At 42.6% G+C, this 16,848-nt stretch overlaps 1 protein-coding gene across 3 annotated transcripts in view; it reads right to left on the reverse strand.

Moving 5' to 3' along the window:
- Nucleotides 1-16,848, reverse strand: part of BBX (BBX high mobility group box domain containing) — a 45,761-nt gene that overhangs the window by 10,891 nt on the left and 18,022 nt on the right. For all 3 annotated transcript variants that reach the window (XM_069971105.1, XM_069971104.1, XM_069971106.1), the window contains 4 exons: nt 13,517-13,597; nt 12,229-12,309; nt 7,636-8,413; nt 3,249-3,378 (listed from right to left, as the gene is read on the reverse strand). In XM_069971105.1, the coding sequence (XP_069827206.1) occupies nt 3,249-3,378; nt 7,636-8,413; nt 12,229-12,309; nt 13,517-13,597 (1,070 nt within the window). The remainder of the gene's footprint in view (nt 1-3,248; nt 3,379-7,635; nt 8,414-12,228; nt 12,310-13,516; nt 13,598-16,848) is intronic.

The raw sequence follows: 16,848 nt of genomic DNA on the forward strand, positions 1-16,848 counted from the left end.
CTCCCCACCACCCCTGCATTGTCCTGAAGCCAATCCCCACCCACACCCCCACAGTGTCCCCGGGCCAATCCTCCCAGCCTGTATCACCCCCCCCCAAACTCAGACCATCACCCCCCCCCCCCCAGACCAGAGAGAAGAGGAAGGCGGGTAGAGCAGACACACAGGACGAAGCAGGAACCAGGACAGGTGAGATTACCCCCAGAAAATTACAACCCCCACTATGTCCTGCTAACAGTGCATGGTGGGAGTTGTAGTTTTGCAGCCTGTGGACATTCAAGTTGCAGAACTACAACCCCCATCATGCCCTATTGGCAGTTCATAGTAGGGGATTTACAGGACTACATCTCCCAGCATGGTGTGTGGTAATATACAGGACTACATCCCCCAGCATGGTGTGGGGTAATATACAGGACTACATCTCCCAGCATGGTGTGTGTGGTAATATACAGGACTACATCTCCCAGCATGGTGTGTGGTAATATACAGGACTACATCCCCCAGCATGGTGTGTGGTAATATACAGGACTACATCCCCCAGCATGGTGTGTGTGGTAATATACAGGACTACATCTCCCAGCATGGTGTGGGGTAATATACAGGACTACATCTCCCAGCATGGTGTGGTAATATACAGGACTACATCTCCCAGCATGGTGTGTGGTAATATACAGGACTACATCTCCCAGCATGGTGTGTGGTAATATACAGGACTACATCTCCCAGCATGGTGTGTGGTAATATACAGGACTACATCCCCCAGCATGGTGTGTGGTAATATACAGGACTACATCTCCCAGCATGGTGTGTGGTAATATACAGGACTACATCTCCCAGCATGGTGTGTGGTAATATACAGGACTACATCTCCCAGCATGGTGTGTGGGGTAATATACTGGACTACATCTCCCAGCATGGTGTGTGGTAATATACAGGACTACATCTCCCCGCATAGTGTGGGGTAATATACAGGACTACATCTCCCAGCATAGTGTGTGGTAATATACAGGACTACATCTCCCAGCATGCTGTGTGGGGTAATATACAGGACTACATCTCCCAGCACGGTGTGTGTGGTAGTATACAGGACTACATCTCCCCGCATAGTGTGGGGTAATATACAGGACTACATCTCCCAGCATAGTGTGTGGTATTATACAGGACTACATCTCCCAGCATAGTGTGTGGTAATATACAGGACTACATCTCCCAGCATGCTGTGTGGGGTAATATACAGGACTACATCTCCCAGCACGGTGTGTGGGGTAATATACAGGACTATATCTCCCGGCACGGTGTGTGGGGTAATATACAGGACTACATCGCCCAGCACGGTGTGTGTGGTAATATACAGGACTACATCTCCCAGCATGGTGTGTGGTAATATACAGGACTACATCTCCCAGCATGGTGTGTGTGGTAATATACAGGACTACATCTCCCAGCATGGTGTGTGTGGTAATATACAGGACTACATCTCCCAGCATGGTGTGTGTGGTAATATACAGGACTACATCTCCCAGCATGGTTTGTGTGGTAATATGTGGGACTACATCCCCCAGCATGCTGTGTGTGGTAATATAATACGGGATTACATCTCCCAGCATGGTGTGGGGTAATATACAGGACTACATCTCCCAGCATGGTGTGGGGTAATATACAGGACTACATCTCCCAGCATGGTGTGTGGTAATATACAGGACTACATCTCCCAGCATGCTGTGTGGGGTAATATAGAGGACTATATCTCCCAGCATGGTGTGTGGGATAATATACAGGACTACATCTCCCAGCATTGTGTGTGGTAATATACAGGACTACATCTCCCAGCATGCAGTGTGGTAATATACAGGACTACATCTCCCAGCATGGTCTGTGGGATAATATGCAGGACTACATCACATAATAGGAGTTGTAGTTCTGCAACAGATGATGACAGGGTACACAAGGGGGAGGCGGTGGCACAGTACACTAGCGGCCATATGGGTACATGTAGGGCTCACAACACGTTGCTGGAGGCAGCTGTGTACCTCCAGCCATAAGAGCCTCCACACATACAGTAATTATCTTGCCCGACGCAGCGTTTCTTCGTTCTTACAGCTGGGTGGGCCAGGTGAGGAAGTTGGGCAAGGGGGGGCCCCATTCAGTTTTTTGCTATGGGCCCCATGAATCCTAGTTACGCCCCTGCTCTCCCCCCTGTCTTCATTGTTGTCTATGGAGAGGGGAGGGGTGGAGGGAGATGAGGCACCAAAACAGGACAACAAAGAGTTAATTTACAGCTACATTACCAGGCTATCTCCTCTCAGTCAGCACTGACCTCTGAATAGAGTCTTTCACATCGCTCCACACTTTGTAATCCTTTGTTTTCTGCTCTCTGCTGCCGACTAATCTCCCTCCTCCCTCCTCCCCTCTTCATAGAACAGACAGGGTTGTGTCTGATACAACAAGACATAATTTCCTGATAATGAGCAGTGAATGAGAGAGAGGAGGGGGGGGGGGCTGGGGAAAGTCTTTTTGAATGCAGATAAAGGCATATTGGCTTAATAAACCCAATTACAAAGTTTCTTAAAATCTCCTGTACTATTAGTTTAAATTTGAATCTCAATTTTAAAGGCAAAACGGTTGTTTGTAGAAACGTCTGTTCATTATTACTGCCCTGGGTAAAAGATCCTGTCATCTGCCAATGAGTGAGCAACTTGTTCGTCATCTGATCGGATAATTTCAACCACCACTAAAATCATCTTTTAGCAGCACCACATATCCCCTTGTAAACAGGGAATAGCCTGACAGCAATGACTGAAGAGTGGGGCCATATGAACAATGATTTATGCTATTTTTCACTGTACAGTTGGCGTAACCTTTCAAAGAGTGTCGATTGACTTATACAACCTATTACAAGTTTTAAGTTCTGTGTTTTCTTCACTGTTTTCTTTCACAAAAATCTGTTTATCCCATCCCATAGATGTAGAGGTAACGTATATTTTCATAATAATCAGGGCCGTTGTACAACAGCCGTGATTTTACGAAAATATACGTTGTGTGAACATAGCCTAATATTGCAACCTAAGTTGGGTAGAAGGTTGTACAGTACACAGAATGGCAGCCAAGGAATCAGTGTTTTAAAAGATAGGGACTTTTTCAGTGGTTACTAGAAACAGCCTCCCTACCAAACATTGTATCTGGGATTACTCAAGGCTTCGTGGTAAAATCGACAAAACACATTTCTACAAATCATAAAGAAGTATACATACCCAACATTTCCTTCCTCCTTTGTTTTTGCCTTCTTCAGCTTCTTATTTCCATTCTGAACGAAGGTCCAGCTGTCATCATTCCAGCTGCCTTCATGATCAGATGAGCCACCTTTCCCAAGGTTTCTTTTTCCTAAAAAATAATGAAACAGATCCAAGTGAGAAGCAATATAACAAACACCATTATTTATAGCACACCAGTGGTGGCACAGCTACAAAAGGGGCCTCAAATGGGCAATACATAACTCAGTGTATAAGCTTTGCCTGGAGTGTTCCTATAAAGGTTGCTTTCCCTGATAATTGAAAAATCGTAGTTTAAGGGACTTGCGTCTTTGAAGAACATTTTTCTGTTACATAAATCACTTTTTAGCTCTATATATTTACGGAAAATCCATATTTACTGACTGCAACAATATAGCTTAATAAAATCACAAAGCTACCTTCTGTGAATCACTTGACAGTGTAAGAGGCTCAGGTTATGGCCTGCCATATGACTGCTGAAAGGAAGCGAGCCGCTGCAGTAACAACAAACTTATGATAAACTACAAGAAACTAGGCTAAATAAACTAGAAGAAAGGCCCTATTACACAGAGCGATTATGTGTGTATCACGCAGATATCACCCGGTGTAAAAGACAATAGTCAGTCATAGAGCGATAAATTGTTCACTTGTGGGACAATTGTTCTTTCAAAAAGTTTAAAAATTATTAGTTGATTAAAGGGGTACACCGGCGTTGCTATATAGAAAATACTGAGAGTATGGAGTACCTCTCCATACTTCTCTGGTTTCCTCCTGCCATGTCTCTGGGTCCCCCACTGACTACAGCCGCTGCCGAACCCATCTCTGCAGTGACAGCCCGCTCAGCCAGTCACTGGCCACGGCGCTTTCCACTCTTGGTCAGTGATTGGCTGAGCGGGCTTTCACTGCCGAGATGGGTTCAGTGTCAGCTGCAGTCAGCAGGGGACCCAGGGACATGGTAGGAGGGCAGCAGGATAGTGTGGAGAGGAAAGCATAAAACATCTTTATTTTTTTTCTACATACCGTCGGTGAAGTGCCCCTTTAACCCTTAGACGACCCAGGGCATATAGTTACGCCACAGAAGTCTGTCCCCAGACGACCTAGGGTGTAACTATACGTCCTGGGTGTTTCTCCGGCTATGAAGCGCGCTCCGGAGCGGAGCGCGCTTCATAGCAGGTGGGGGCCGCCTGCAATCAGCAGCCGGGACCTCACTGGTAATGACACGCTGCAGCGATCGCGCTGCCGGTTGTCATTAACTCCTTAAACGCCGTGTAAGTGTAAGTGACAGGGGGAGTTACACTGCGGGGGTCCCGATCGTTAAAACGGACCGCCAGAGGTCTCTTACCTTCCTCCGTGCGGTCCGATCGGCGATCTGCTGCACTGAACCTGCTATGGCATAGCAATGATCAGTGTATGAAATCAAAGTATTGAATGTAAAAGTCCCTCAAAGGGACTTCAAATGTGTAAAAACCCCTTTCCCAATAAAAGTTGAAATCACCCCCCCATCCCATTATATAAACATTATATAAATAAGACATATAAAAATAAATAAACAAATAAACATATAATATACCGTAGCGTGCGTAATTGTCCGATCTATTAAAATATTACAAGCGTCATTGCGAACGAAGAACGGCGTACACGAAAAGAGGGGAAAAAGTGCACGGAGAACCGATTTTATGTTAAATTATATATAAAAAAATTAATAAAAAGTGATCAAAACGTCCGATCTTCACAAATATGGTATTAATAAAAACTAGAGATCATGGCGGAAAAAATGACACCCCATACAGCCTCATAGGTGAAAAAATAAAACTGTTATAAGCTTCACAATAGGCCCATTTTATTAATAATTAATTGCCAAAAAAAAGGGATTTCATTTAAAAAAATATATATAACATTAGAGAATCTGTGTAACCTGCATATGGTTGTGTTCGGACTGACCTATAGAATAATGGTATCACGTCGCTTTTACCATATAGTGCATTACGTAGCCACAGGAACCCCTCAAAAGTTACCATATTGCACTCTTTTTTACGATTTCACCTATTTATATCTTCATAAATAATATATTTGGAATTCCATCATACATGTTATGGTAAAATGAAAGACGCCATTACAAAGTACAACTATTTCTGTAACAAACACGCCATTACATGGCCCTGTAGATAGAAAACTAAGAGTGCTAGAGCTCTTAGAAGGGGAGGAGGGAAAAACGAAAACACTAAGATCAAAATTTGCGCGGTCCACTGGGTCATTTTGGGCCTCAATATACAATATTTTCAACACACAATGGTCCTTTCTGGACCATCGTAACTTGGACCAGACTCAACACACAACATACAATGCTACAGTCAGTCCAGATCTGCCGAACATGTAAAAAACTAGATACTCGACCAATGAAAGTGGACATTTTACTGGTAAAACCCCAGTGTTAGTGAGGTGCCTGCGCTGGTTGGCTGTCTAGTAGTAACTCTCCAGAGTATAGTGGGATACTACATGTCCTGTGCTGCTCTTTACCTGTACCAGCTTGAGCTGTACTGTTGAGTGTTCTGTACAGGACCCTGAAGATGCTTCCATCTTTTACTTAGAAGCAATTTACAGTCTCCAGTCGCTCTTTCTGACTGTTGTATGTAAGTATTTTCTTTATTTATATTAGTTAGCTGCTTCTTTTCCTTAAAATCCAATTTTTTTTCTCATTTTGGGATGACATTTTGGGAGATTTAGAACCAATTACCAGTTTTCCATAGAGTTTTGGTCTCAACATACAATATTTTCAACATACAATGGTCGTCCTGGAACCAATTAATATCGTATGTTGAGGGACCACTGTATTTACTTATTGTGATATGCTTTACAGAGAGTCTCATGGACATAGGCAACGATGAACAAGACCTGACTCATTGACAGGAACGGAAAACGTCACTGGGCATACTCTGTGACCTTTGAAGAGGTCATTCCATAGGGAGGGAAGGCTGAGCTTTTTTTTTTTTTTATCTCCTGGTCTCCTCTTTCACAATCATACACATACTACTTTCCAGCAGCTTACTCTTTATCATCACAAACACAACAGAAATGCTCAGCTTAGTTTTAGGCCTATTGGTCAGAATGTTGGGACACTCATTGATGGCCTGAGCAGGGAGTCCTGATGTCTGTATGATGGGAATTTAGGAAATGTAATATGTAAATGCACTACATAACAATTCACACTCCTAGGGCTATATAAGCAACTCTGTCTTATTAAAAAATAGACATTTAGAATTAGATTAGATTTAGATTAAGGAACAGTACTTCTGGTTTAGGGTGCCTTCACACGTACCGTATCGCTGCGTGTTTATCACACAAAACTCGCATGAAAATAGCTGCGTTTTTTGTGGTGTTGAACTCACCTATGAAAATCATGTGAAAATCAAAACTCGCAAGTAAAATCGCACCAAACACACACCAAAAATGCAGCGAGAATACACATACATTGGGGGAGATTTATCAAACATGGTGTAAAGTGAAACTGGCTCAGTTGCCCCTTGCAACCAATCAGATTCCACCTTTCGTTTTTCAAAGAGTCTGTGAGGGATGAAAGGTGGAATCTGATTGGTTGCTAGGGGAAACTGAGCAAGTTTCACTTTACACCATGTTTGATAAATCTCCCCCATTGACTTTATAGCAATCAGTATCGCTGTGGATTTATGTGCGAGAAACTCGCAGCGATACGGTACGTGTGAAGGCACCCTTAAGGAGAGTAAAACGGTTCTTATCCACTCCTAACATAAATACAACCTCCCCCTTGTGTCCTGTTATTTTCATACTCTCATTTGTCAAAAAATATAAAAAAAAAAAAAAAAAAAAAAAGATTATATTGGTATTTCTATTGGCTTTTTTATACGTTATTTAGTATCAAAATGGTATTGTGTGCTGGGAACTCAAAATTCTGGTATCGTGACAACCCTACTTTGTATAAACTAAAGATAATCTAAGGGTCCATTGTCAGTGTGTCCTTTTTGGCTCCATTGGGCCTGTACCTATGCATATACTACAAAAATGCATAGTAAACTACAATATAACACACCTCAGGATCCTTTAAAAAAAAAGTATATGCTTACAGATACCATGGGCAGTACGTGCCAGCAGCAACCACAGACACTCATTTAATTGCTACCTCAGTGATGTCACTGTCTGATCTTCTGTGCTTTTTTTTTAACCTGAAAAACCTAGTGTTTGGCAAGAGTGGCCACATTAAGCTGTGCAAATAGTTATCTCCCATGTTTTGTCCCCATTTGTATAGATGATCCCAGGACTCTGATTGGCAATATTTTTTCAAAGTCCCAGATGTATGGCTAGTCCATGGGTAAGTATATTGGCTCATATAACTTACCTCTGTCAACATTTGCTCGCAAAGTAGTCAACATTCCCTCAGAGACTAGCGTCTTATAAAGAGCCCCTTTGCAGGACCGTTCTGACTTTCTTGATCCGCATGCCTCAGACTTTTTGTTGCTGTCACAGTCCTCGGACTTTAGCATTTCTGGTAGTTGTTGAAGGTCCTCTGTAGGAGATAGTGGTTCATCTTTTATGTCTTCCTGCAGTTCAGATTCTGTGGCATGTGTCAAAACAATGGTATCTGGCTCCATCAATTCTTTGGTGGACTCTGTTGTCTTCTCTTTTTTCTCTTTCGATTTTACCTTTTTCTTTGTTGGCTTTAACTCTGAGAAGTTATGTTTTGGACTAGCAGCAGAACGTACTTTTTTGCACGGGGAAGATGAAGGTGTGTCAGCGCTCCAATCTCCTTTTGCAACAGCTTCTATAGTGTACATGACACTCTCAATGTCTGATTCCGATGACTGTCGCTTTTTACAGCTCTTCTTTGGAGACTCTTTCTCAGCAGCATCATGGTCCGTTTTGTTTTTCTTCTTTTTCTTTTTCATTTTGTCCCGTTTCAGGAATTCTACAAAGTGTGCATCTACGAGCTCTGCGGAAGGCGACCCGTGTGTAACTGTAACATTACTAAGTCCTTCCTCTTTGCAAACAGTAGAACATTCTTTCTCGCTGTTACATAGGACAACTTCATCAGTCTCTTGGACATTCAATGCTTTCAATTGTGCTGAATTTAAATTTCCTGAAATCTCTATCTTCACTGCTTCTGACGCCACGCACATCTGCAAAGGAATGGTCAAACACTCCGTGAGACAACCTCAGTGGAGGAACAAAATGAATGTATTCCAACTAAACACTGCTTTTAGTGGGACCATCTATCTAAACTTAAGCCTAACAGAGCTAGAGATAGTGTCACCATTTAAGAAATTACCTGAAAAGGCTTTCACTGAGGGAAGAGATTCTACAACATGTACAAACCTTCCAACATTTGTTCTGCCTAGGCTTATAGGGTACTGGTCCTAGTTGTTGTCTCTCTTAATCTACTTGCTCTGTCAGGACTATTATTGACATAAGGAAAATATTTTATTCTAGTTAAAACTAGATAAAACATTTTTGTATTTTCTTTATTTGCTGTCATTTTTAAAAACATTTCTGTACATGATTATGGGGGGGCCTCATTTTTGCCAGAACTGCTAATAACATGCTGTTAAGGATATGTTTTACACCGAGCATGTGGGCTATGGGAAACAATAGATTGGAAATGTTCAAGGGAGAAGGCGAGCTGTAACCATCACCTATTGTCAATTATGGATCCTATGTTATCTGCCTCTAGCTGTATAATACAGCTGGTACCTTTAGTTGTAATCCTCACTGTGATGCTTATAAAGAAAAATGCTAAGAAGAAATCTCTACAGAACAAAAAGCATCAGATGTAACGGGTAGCAGATGTGGACTGTGCTATCAAACTGGTTTGGCTTTCAGTGAGACCAGAGAGCAAAGTGTAAGTGCTCTCTAGGTCTTCACCCTTTATCAAGTATTTGAAAGCTTCACCTCTAGCTTCAGAAGACACCAAGTCTCTCCACAAGCGTGGTCACAATATGGGTAGCAAATGGTCCCACATACCATACAGTGCTAGTGCATGGCACCGGAGAACAGGCCAAATGAATGTAGCCAGCAAGCTGGCCTGGCAACGAGAGATTCAGCAAGGTACCAGGGATGAGACAGCAGCATAGAAACACTAGAGATGCCCTAGAGATGTGCATGCTCGAGTTGCGCTCATCACTAAAGAACACACCTTCAAGCAGGGACTTAAAGCGTAACTGTCATGTTTTTTTTTTTATTGCAGAAATCAGTAGTATAAGCGATTTTAAGAAACTCTGTAATAGGTTTCATCAGCCAAAAAAGCCTCCTTCTGTACTCAAGAAGCAATCTCCCAGCCTCCCCCCCTGACTTCTTATCTGTGCATTATCAGGCAAACACGTCTTCATTACAGAGAAGCCAGTGAAGACGGGCTCTGCTCTCTCCATTGTAAGCCTATGAAGGGGGGAGGGGCCGAGGGAGATGAGGGAGCAGGAAGAGGTGACATGAAGGTCAGCTGTCTGTAGACTCTCTGGGCAGCTAAACCGCAGGATTCTGGGGTCAGAAAGGTCAGTTCTTATCTATGAACTTACTGAGAGAAGATTGCAGGGTGTTGTGCTGTGCAGGACTGCTCCGTGCTCAGTCACTCCTAACAGCCCCTCCCCTCTCCATAGCCACATAATGGAGACAGAAATCCTGCTTCATTTGATGTGAGGGGGGAGGCTGGGAGATTGCTCTTTCAGTCCAGAAGGAAACTCTTTTAGTACATAAAACCTATTACAGAGTTTCTTACAATCGCTTGTACTGTTGATATCTAATGTTTTCAGAAAAATGGCCCTGAAATCACTGTTACGCTTTAAGGATTCAACAACACTCAGCCAAGGAGGGGCAGGCAGAGCAACTTTAGTAGGTGCAGGCAGAACAGGATTGGTGGAGGCGGAAATAGGTGGCTATAGATCCCCAAAAAGTGACTGCATCTGCTCCCTGGTGGACAGAGGTGGCATTGCAGCGTCAGCTGGAAGAAAGCAACGGTGACCGGGAGGAGTAAGGACGCCAGAGGACATCAACGGCTGCAATACAAGCAAGGATGTTGCGAAGAGGTGGGTAGGCCTGAGGTGGAGAGCAGTAGCAATACTGGCAGTACTTGGAGCAGGATTTTGGTGGCGGTGTTCCACCAGAAAAAGTTTCTGTTCATGGTTTTCTTTTTTCATATATATATATATATATATATATATATATATTCCTGCAGTGTTTCATTCATCTGATGCATCAAAATAGGTCTCTGTGACCTCTGATCAGCTACCATCTTGCCTTTGAGTAAGGAACTCATCACTGAGTTTGTATGTTTTTGTGGGCATTACCTTATAAAAATGGATCATGTTGTTTTTTCACAGACTATGATTATTCCATTTGCTTTGTCTGCTTGATGGATACACATGAAAGGTATGTGCATTCTGCATGTACTTTTTTGGATACATTTTAAATATAGTAAAAACTATTCACGCTGGGTGCCAGTAAAGAAAAAGAAAAAAAAAACACAAAAATTGCACTAAACAGATAAATTATATTTGGAACACAGCGCACCCTATTAGGCAAGTTAAAGACCAGCAAACATTTATACATCAATAAGATATGTCAAAACAATGAAACGGAGGCAATGATGATGGGGTGATGAATTAGGCTGGTCATTAGTATTGACCAAGCCCATGGTTTGTCAGTGGATGGACTGACCATCTAATATGTATAGGGGCCTCCTGAGATTTTAGGGGAAAAAAGGATAAGGTAGTTAAAGGGGTACTATTTTGGGATTTGGCCGGGGAGGAGGTGGCTGAGGGATCCCAAAATAGCCCCCCCCTCGCCGGAGTACCCCTTTAAGATCATATTAGACAGACTAACTCTTACTGTACGCAAACCTATTAGATAGCTTGATAATTGTCTCTGCCTCCCTGCCGACTGCAGCTGTAGCTGAACCCATCTCTGCAGTGACAGCCCGATCAGCCAATCAATGACCAAGAAAGGACAGCACCGTGGCCAGTGATTGGCTAAGTGGGTTGTCACTACAAAGACAGGTTTGGAAGTGTCAGTGGCAGCTACAGTCAGCAGGGGATCACAGAGACATGGCAGGAGGACACAGGGGAAGCGTGGTGAGGTAAGATAAGCTTTATTTTCTATACACCAAGTACCCCTTTCATCAGCCGTTGGCTGTTATCAACTATTACACAGAGCAATGCTGTTGGTGATTTTTTTAAAAAGTTGAAAGACTTTTTTTTACTTTTTTATGGATTTGGTTTTGGTGGTTTTAGTGGAGGATTGCATGGAAAGAAAGTTGGTGGTGCAATGGACAACACAATAGACTGGCATTTAAATGTATAATTGTCGGCCACACATCCCTTCTTTACACAGGGGTGATGAGCCTGTGTGGCTTGTGTAAAACAAGTAGGGACAACCCTTATAACTAAGGGTCAAGTTACACGGCCCGATGACTAATGTAAGTGAGCGCTGACCTGCTGGGCCAACAATAATTGTGCAGCAAGTGCTGCATGGACATCGTTAGCGACTGGCTCAGAAATTCCAGCACTGGCTGCAGGAAGCGGGCAGAAGCAAGAAGAACACCAGGGAGTATAAAGTGTATCTTTTTTTTACACATTTATCAGCCGTCAGCCACACATCGCTATTACACCTGGCGATGCGCGCCTGCCGGACAATGATTTTTGAGCAGGTTTAAACAATATGATCAGCCAATGATAGTTTCACCGTCTGATTCTTGTTTTTATTACATGGAGCAATATTCTGCCAAAATCAGCCTGATTCGGCAGATTATCATTCCATGTAAGCTGTCCAGGATTAAAAAGTTTTCTTCCAATAACTAAGCAGCACTAGATGTTTTATTCTGCTACTATTAAGGGCAGATACAGAGAGAGAAAGCTATAGTTATGACTTAGTATTCATTTTTCTTAAGACCAATTTAACGTTGTCATGTGTGCAGCTTAAAATCATCAGGTACTTTAGCAGTTGTTACCTCTGCCAGCTGAAACAATGCTGATGTCCCACACTGCTTTGCTGATACAGATGAATCGGAATGTGATGAGCTTGAAGAAATCTACACTCAAAACCAACAAACACATCAGTCACACAATGAAGAAAAAAAAAAGTAGTGAGGTGTATTATTAATATGACTAACAAAAAGTGATGGAGCAAAACTGACTGACAATGTAACATCTTATTACCGCTGCTGTTTAGCTGAACCTGGAATAGGAGTTGTGAAGCCCAAGGACAGTAAGATGTGCTACCATTCTGTCAATGTAGGACCAATTGTACCAATAGCTGATTTCTTAGCCAACAGCCCAATAACCACTTAGAGGCTATGATCACACACAATAAAACATAAGCAAAATATGACAGTAAAAAAAGTAGGTATAAAACAGGGTCATGTTGTCCATCTAATATTGTGCTACATTAAAGTCCATGGAAAAATGTCAGTCTGTGAACACATCGTAAAAAAGAATGTGTGCAGATGGCTGTTTTTCTATACACCTGTAGCACATTATTACATTTAAAATACAAACTCGGTTTACACCTATTTTACTGTCGTATTTTGCTTTTATTTTACTGCGTTTGAGCATAGCCATAAAGTCATTGTAGGTAAAAGCACAAAGCAATGACCAACCTGATAGTGAGTCTGCAGTGACAATATGTCTATATTATAGTAGTATAGTGTAGTAGCAGTATTTCCTACACATTGATAGGTCATGGATAGTTTCTATAACATATAACTTATACAGCTCATGTAAAATATATAATAATACAGTAACAGTGTATATTATTCACATACTCTCAGAAAAATGTTGTGATCTTCATTATCAATCTGTCATTTAAAGGGAAACTAATAGCAGGTTAGAGGCATCTAACCTGCTGACATCTTCCTATAGCACATGGGGTTCTGATGATGAAGGTACGTTTCTTCATCCTTAGAGTTGCTCTCGGGATAGCAGCAGTTTATTTCATATGCTAATGAGACAGTTGAGTGCACTGGGGGGGCAGGACTACCGCCAGGGCCTCTTCTAGTGATTACTAGTTAGGAGGGGCAGATCAGTGCACTGAGGGTGGTAGTCCCAGTGCACTGAAATGCCTCCATATCATATTAAATAAACATCCCAATATGGCAACAAGGATGAAGTCAAGAAACCTTTTTTTATTGCCAGCGCCATTTGCCCGATATGGATATATAAGCAGGTTAGATACTTCTAACCTGCCTATAGTTTCCCTTTAAGAAGCATTAACAGCTATCATAAGCAATATTGTGTTACCTCTGCTAAATGGAAAAGTGCTGACTTTCCACAGCGTTTTGTAGGTTCAGGACTGTTTATCTGCAAGGTACTTGAAGAGATCTATGCAAAAAAAATAATAAAAAAATTATTAAAAATGGTGACTCTTAACACAGGGGTTAGAAGTCTACTCCTGGTAACAAACATGCTGCATGAAGTGCTAGGTATAGAACATTACTCCATGCACTCCACACATGTCAATCAATGGGTTCACACTCCGTTTTTGCAAACGGACACAAAAATAAGGTCGACCATGTTTTTGTGTACGCCCCCCCAAAAAAAACGGATCGAGGTTTTTTTTATAATGGAAAAATGGATCAAAACGGATGCACACAGTTGCAAAAAAACGAATGAAAAAAAGAGATTGCAAAAACATAGTGTAAACCCAGTCTAAATGGTTCAGGCCATCAGTTATTGGAGGTGTATGCCCACCTTTAGCCCATAAAGGGAACCAATCATGCCAAAAATGGCCCTAAAGCTAAGGAAGCATACTGGTACATGACCCAGCACACTTCCCAAACATACCCCTGCACCCCCTGCTTGATTAATCCGCAATCAAGTCCCGCGCTGCATGCTAATTGCGCCAAAGTAGTCATCTGGGTCTTCGTCTTAGTCTACGTCTTCTCCATCTAGTCACGGACTTGGGCAGCGCAGGCATAGTACAACAATGTCTTCTCCCGCTGTACTGCGCATGTGCAGAGTAGTAAAGACATCAGCGCACGCTGTGCTAGGCCGGCCCCAGGGTGATGTCACAGGACAACAGCGCTCAGAGGAGCGTGATTACAGCGCTGAAACCCGCCCAGGATGTGACTAGGTGGAGAAGACGTACGCCCAGATGACTACTTGGCCGCAATTAGCATACAGCGTGGGACTTTATAAAAGTAAGATTGCAGATTAATCAAGCAGCGGACGCAGGGTACAGGGGTATGTTTGGGAAGCGTGTTGGGTGGTGAACCAGCAAGCTTTCTTAGCTTTAGGGCCATTTGTGGCATAATTGGTTCCCTTCAAAGGGGTAGTGCGGCGCTCAGAAATTATTCACAGAATAACACACATTACAAAGTTATACAATTTTGTAATGTATGTTATGTCTGTGAATGGCCCCCTTCCCCGTGTCCCACCACCCCCACCCGTGTACCCGGAAGTGTGGTGCGCTATACATACCTGTCACGTGCCCACACCAGTCTTCTATCTTCATTCAGCGACGTCTTCTTCGGGCGGACAGTGAACAGCTCCGACTGTTCCGAATGCGTCATCAGCCGCTCAGCCGCGATTGGCTGAGCACAGTTATGCTCAGCCAATCGCGGCTGAGCACAGTTATGACGCGGCGGAGGGGGGACGGGCGGCAGCGACTCGGCCGTCCATCCGAAGATGACGTTTGGCACAAGATGGCGGACGGCCCTCGACACGGATCAGGTAATGTATAATGCACCACACTTCCGGGTACACGGGTGGGGGTGGGGGGAGACGGGGAACGGGGCGATTCACAGACATAACATACATTACAAAGTTGTATAACTTTGTAATGTGTGTTATTCTGTGAATAATTTTTGAGCGCCGCACTACCCCTTTAAGCTGCAGAGCCCCTATGCAAAAACAGCAACATTTTCCTCCAAAAGACTACGTTTGTTTCATCCATATAAACCAAAGGAAAAAGTGGAGAACGAGCTTTAAGGTTAATTTTAATTAACAAGGGTTATTCACTTTTAGGCCATGTTCAGACATCGTATAACACCGGCTGTTCTATGACCCGGCCAGATCACAGAACGACCGGTGTTACTGAAGATCATCCTGGCCGCTACTGCAGTACTTGCCGCATGATCTTCATTTCTGCTGAATTCGGATGCGGGCGAACTCGTGTGCGCCCGCATCCGAATTCACCACCGCATGCTCCATTGTGTCAACTGAATGTCAGTTTTTCTTGGGGCCGGATGGAATCCCGGCCGGAGCGTATACTATGCACTCAGCTAAGGTTAATGTCACATAAGTGAATGATTAACCCCTTCATGACCAAAGGTCACTGATGCACGGCTGTCCAGGTCACACTGAAGCGATGATTCTCCTCGCTTTCTAAGAGCCATAACATTTTTATTTTTCCACTTACGGGGCTGGTTGGGGGCTTATTTTTGGCGCTATAATCTATAATTTTTTATTGGTATCATAAAATTTGGATAATCATATTAAAAGAAAAATTTTGATTGCTTTTATTAATTTCTTTTTTGATATCTAAGGGTGCCTTCACATGTACCGTATCTGTGTATTTATCGCTGCAAGTTTCTCGCACATAATTCCACAGTGATACTGATTGCTATCAAGCGAATGTATGTGTATTCTCACTGCTTGTTTGGTGTGATTTTTACATGCGAGGTTTGATTTTCATATAATTTTCACAAGCGAGTTCAACACCACAAAACAAAAAACGCATCTACTTTCATGCGAGTTTGATGCGAGTTTTGTGCGAGAAATAAGCAGCGATACGGTACGTGTGAAGGCACCCTAATAAAAAAATCAGCAATCCTGTTACTTTTTTTTCCTCTTTTCAATTATGTCGTTTACCGTGCAGGGAGAATATTGTTATATTTGAATAGATCACAAAATTCGCACGATACCTATGATACCAAATATGTTTATTTTGCAATATATTTTCATTTCTATAATGGGAAAAGGGTTGATTTTAACATTTAGTGGTGGAGGTTTTTTTTTTTACACTTTATAAGTCCTCCTAGGCTTCTCAGTATTATCAACGTTCTACAAGATGATCGCGTATCCACAGGTATTCTTCCTCGGTCTGTCAGGGAAAGTGATTGAGACCCCCACAGCCTGGCTGCAAGGGTCCCCATTCAGTCAGTGACAGGCTTCTCCTCACATTGAGGCAGCCCCACACACACTGCAGGATTGTATACTGTATATATATTCCTATTGCACTGGGCACTAGGAACATATATAGCCATATGGCTGACATGAAGGGGTTAATGATATGCAATATATATAGCTGAAGAATGTGATTATCACCCTAAATTAATAATTTTAATAAATTGTAAACTGCAGCAATGAAGCCTTATGGTTCAGAATAATAACAGAAAAATCCTGGAAGAGATTAGAGGACAGTAATGTAAGTAAGTTAGCAGTGGACATAATTTTTATGCTGCCAAAGGTGAATAACCACTGTTCCTGGGAGCCCCCAGACAGAACACAAGCAAATAGGTTTAACCTGGCCCTTATGGACAGAACACAAATAATTAGCAATAGAATATTAGATTGATTGATTAAAGAGAACTTGGGACTAAGCTGATTTTTGCCAGAGTGTTGGGGAGGGG

The sequence above is a fragment of the Dendropsophus ebraccatus genome, chromosome 5 (assembly GCF_027789765.1).
Source record: "Dendropsophus ebraccatus isolate aDenEbr1 chromosome 5, aDenEbr1.pat, whole genome shotgun sequence".
NCBI lineage: Eukaryota > Metazoa > Chordata > Amphibia > Anura > Hylidae > Dendropsophus > Dendropsophus ebraccatus.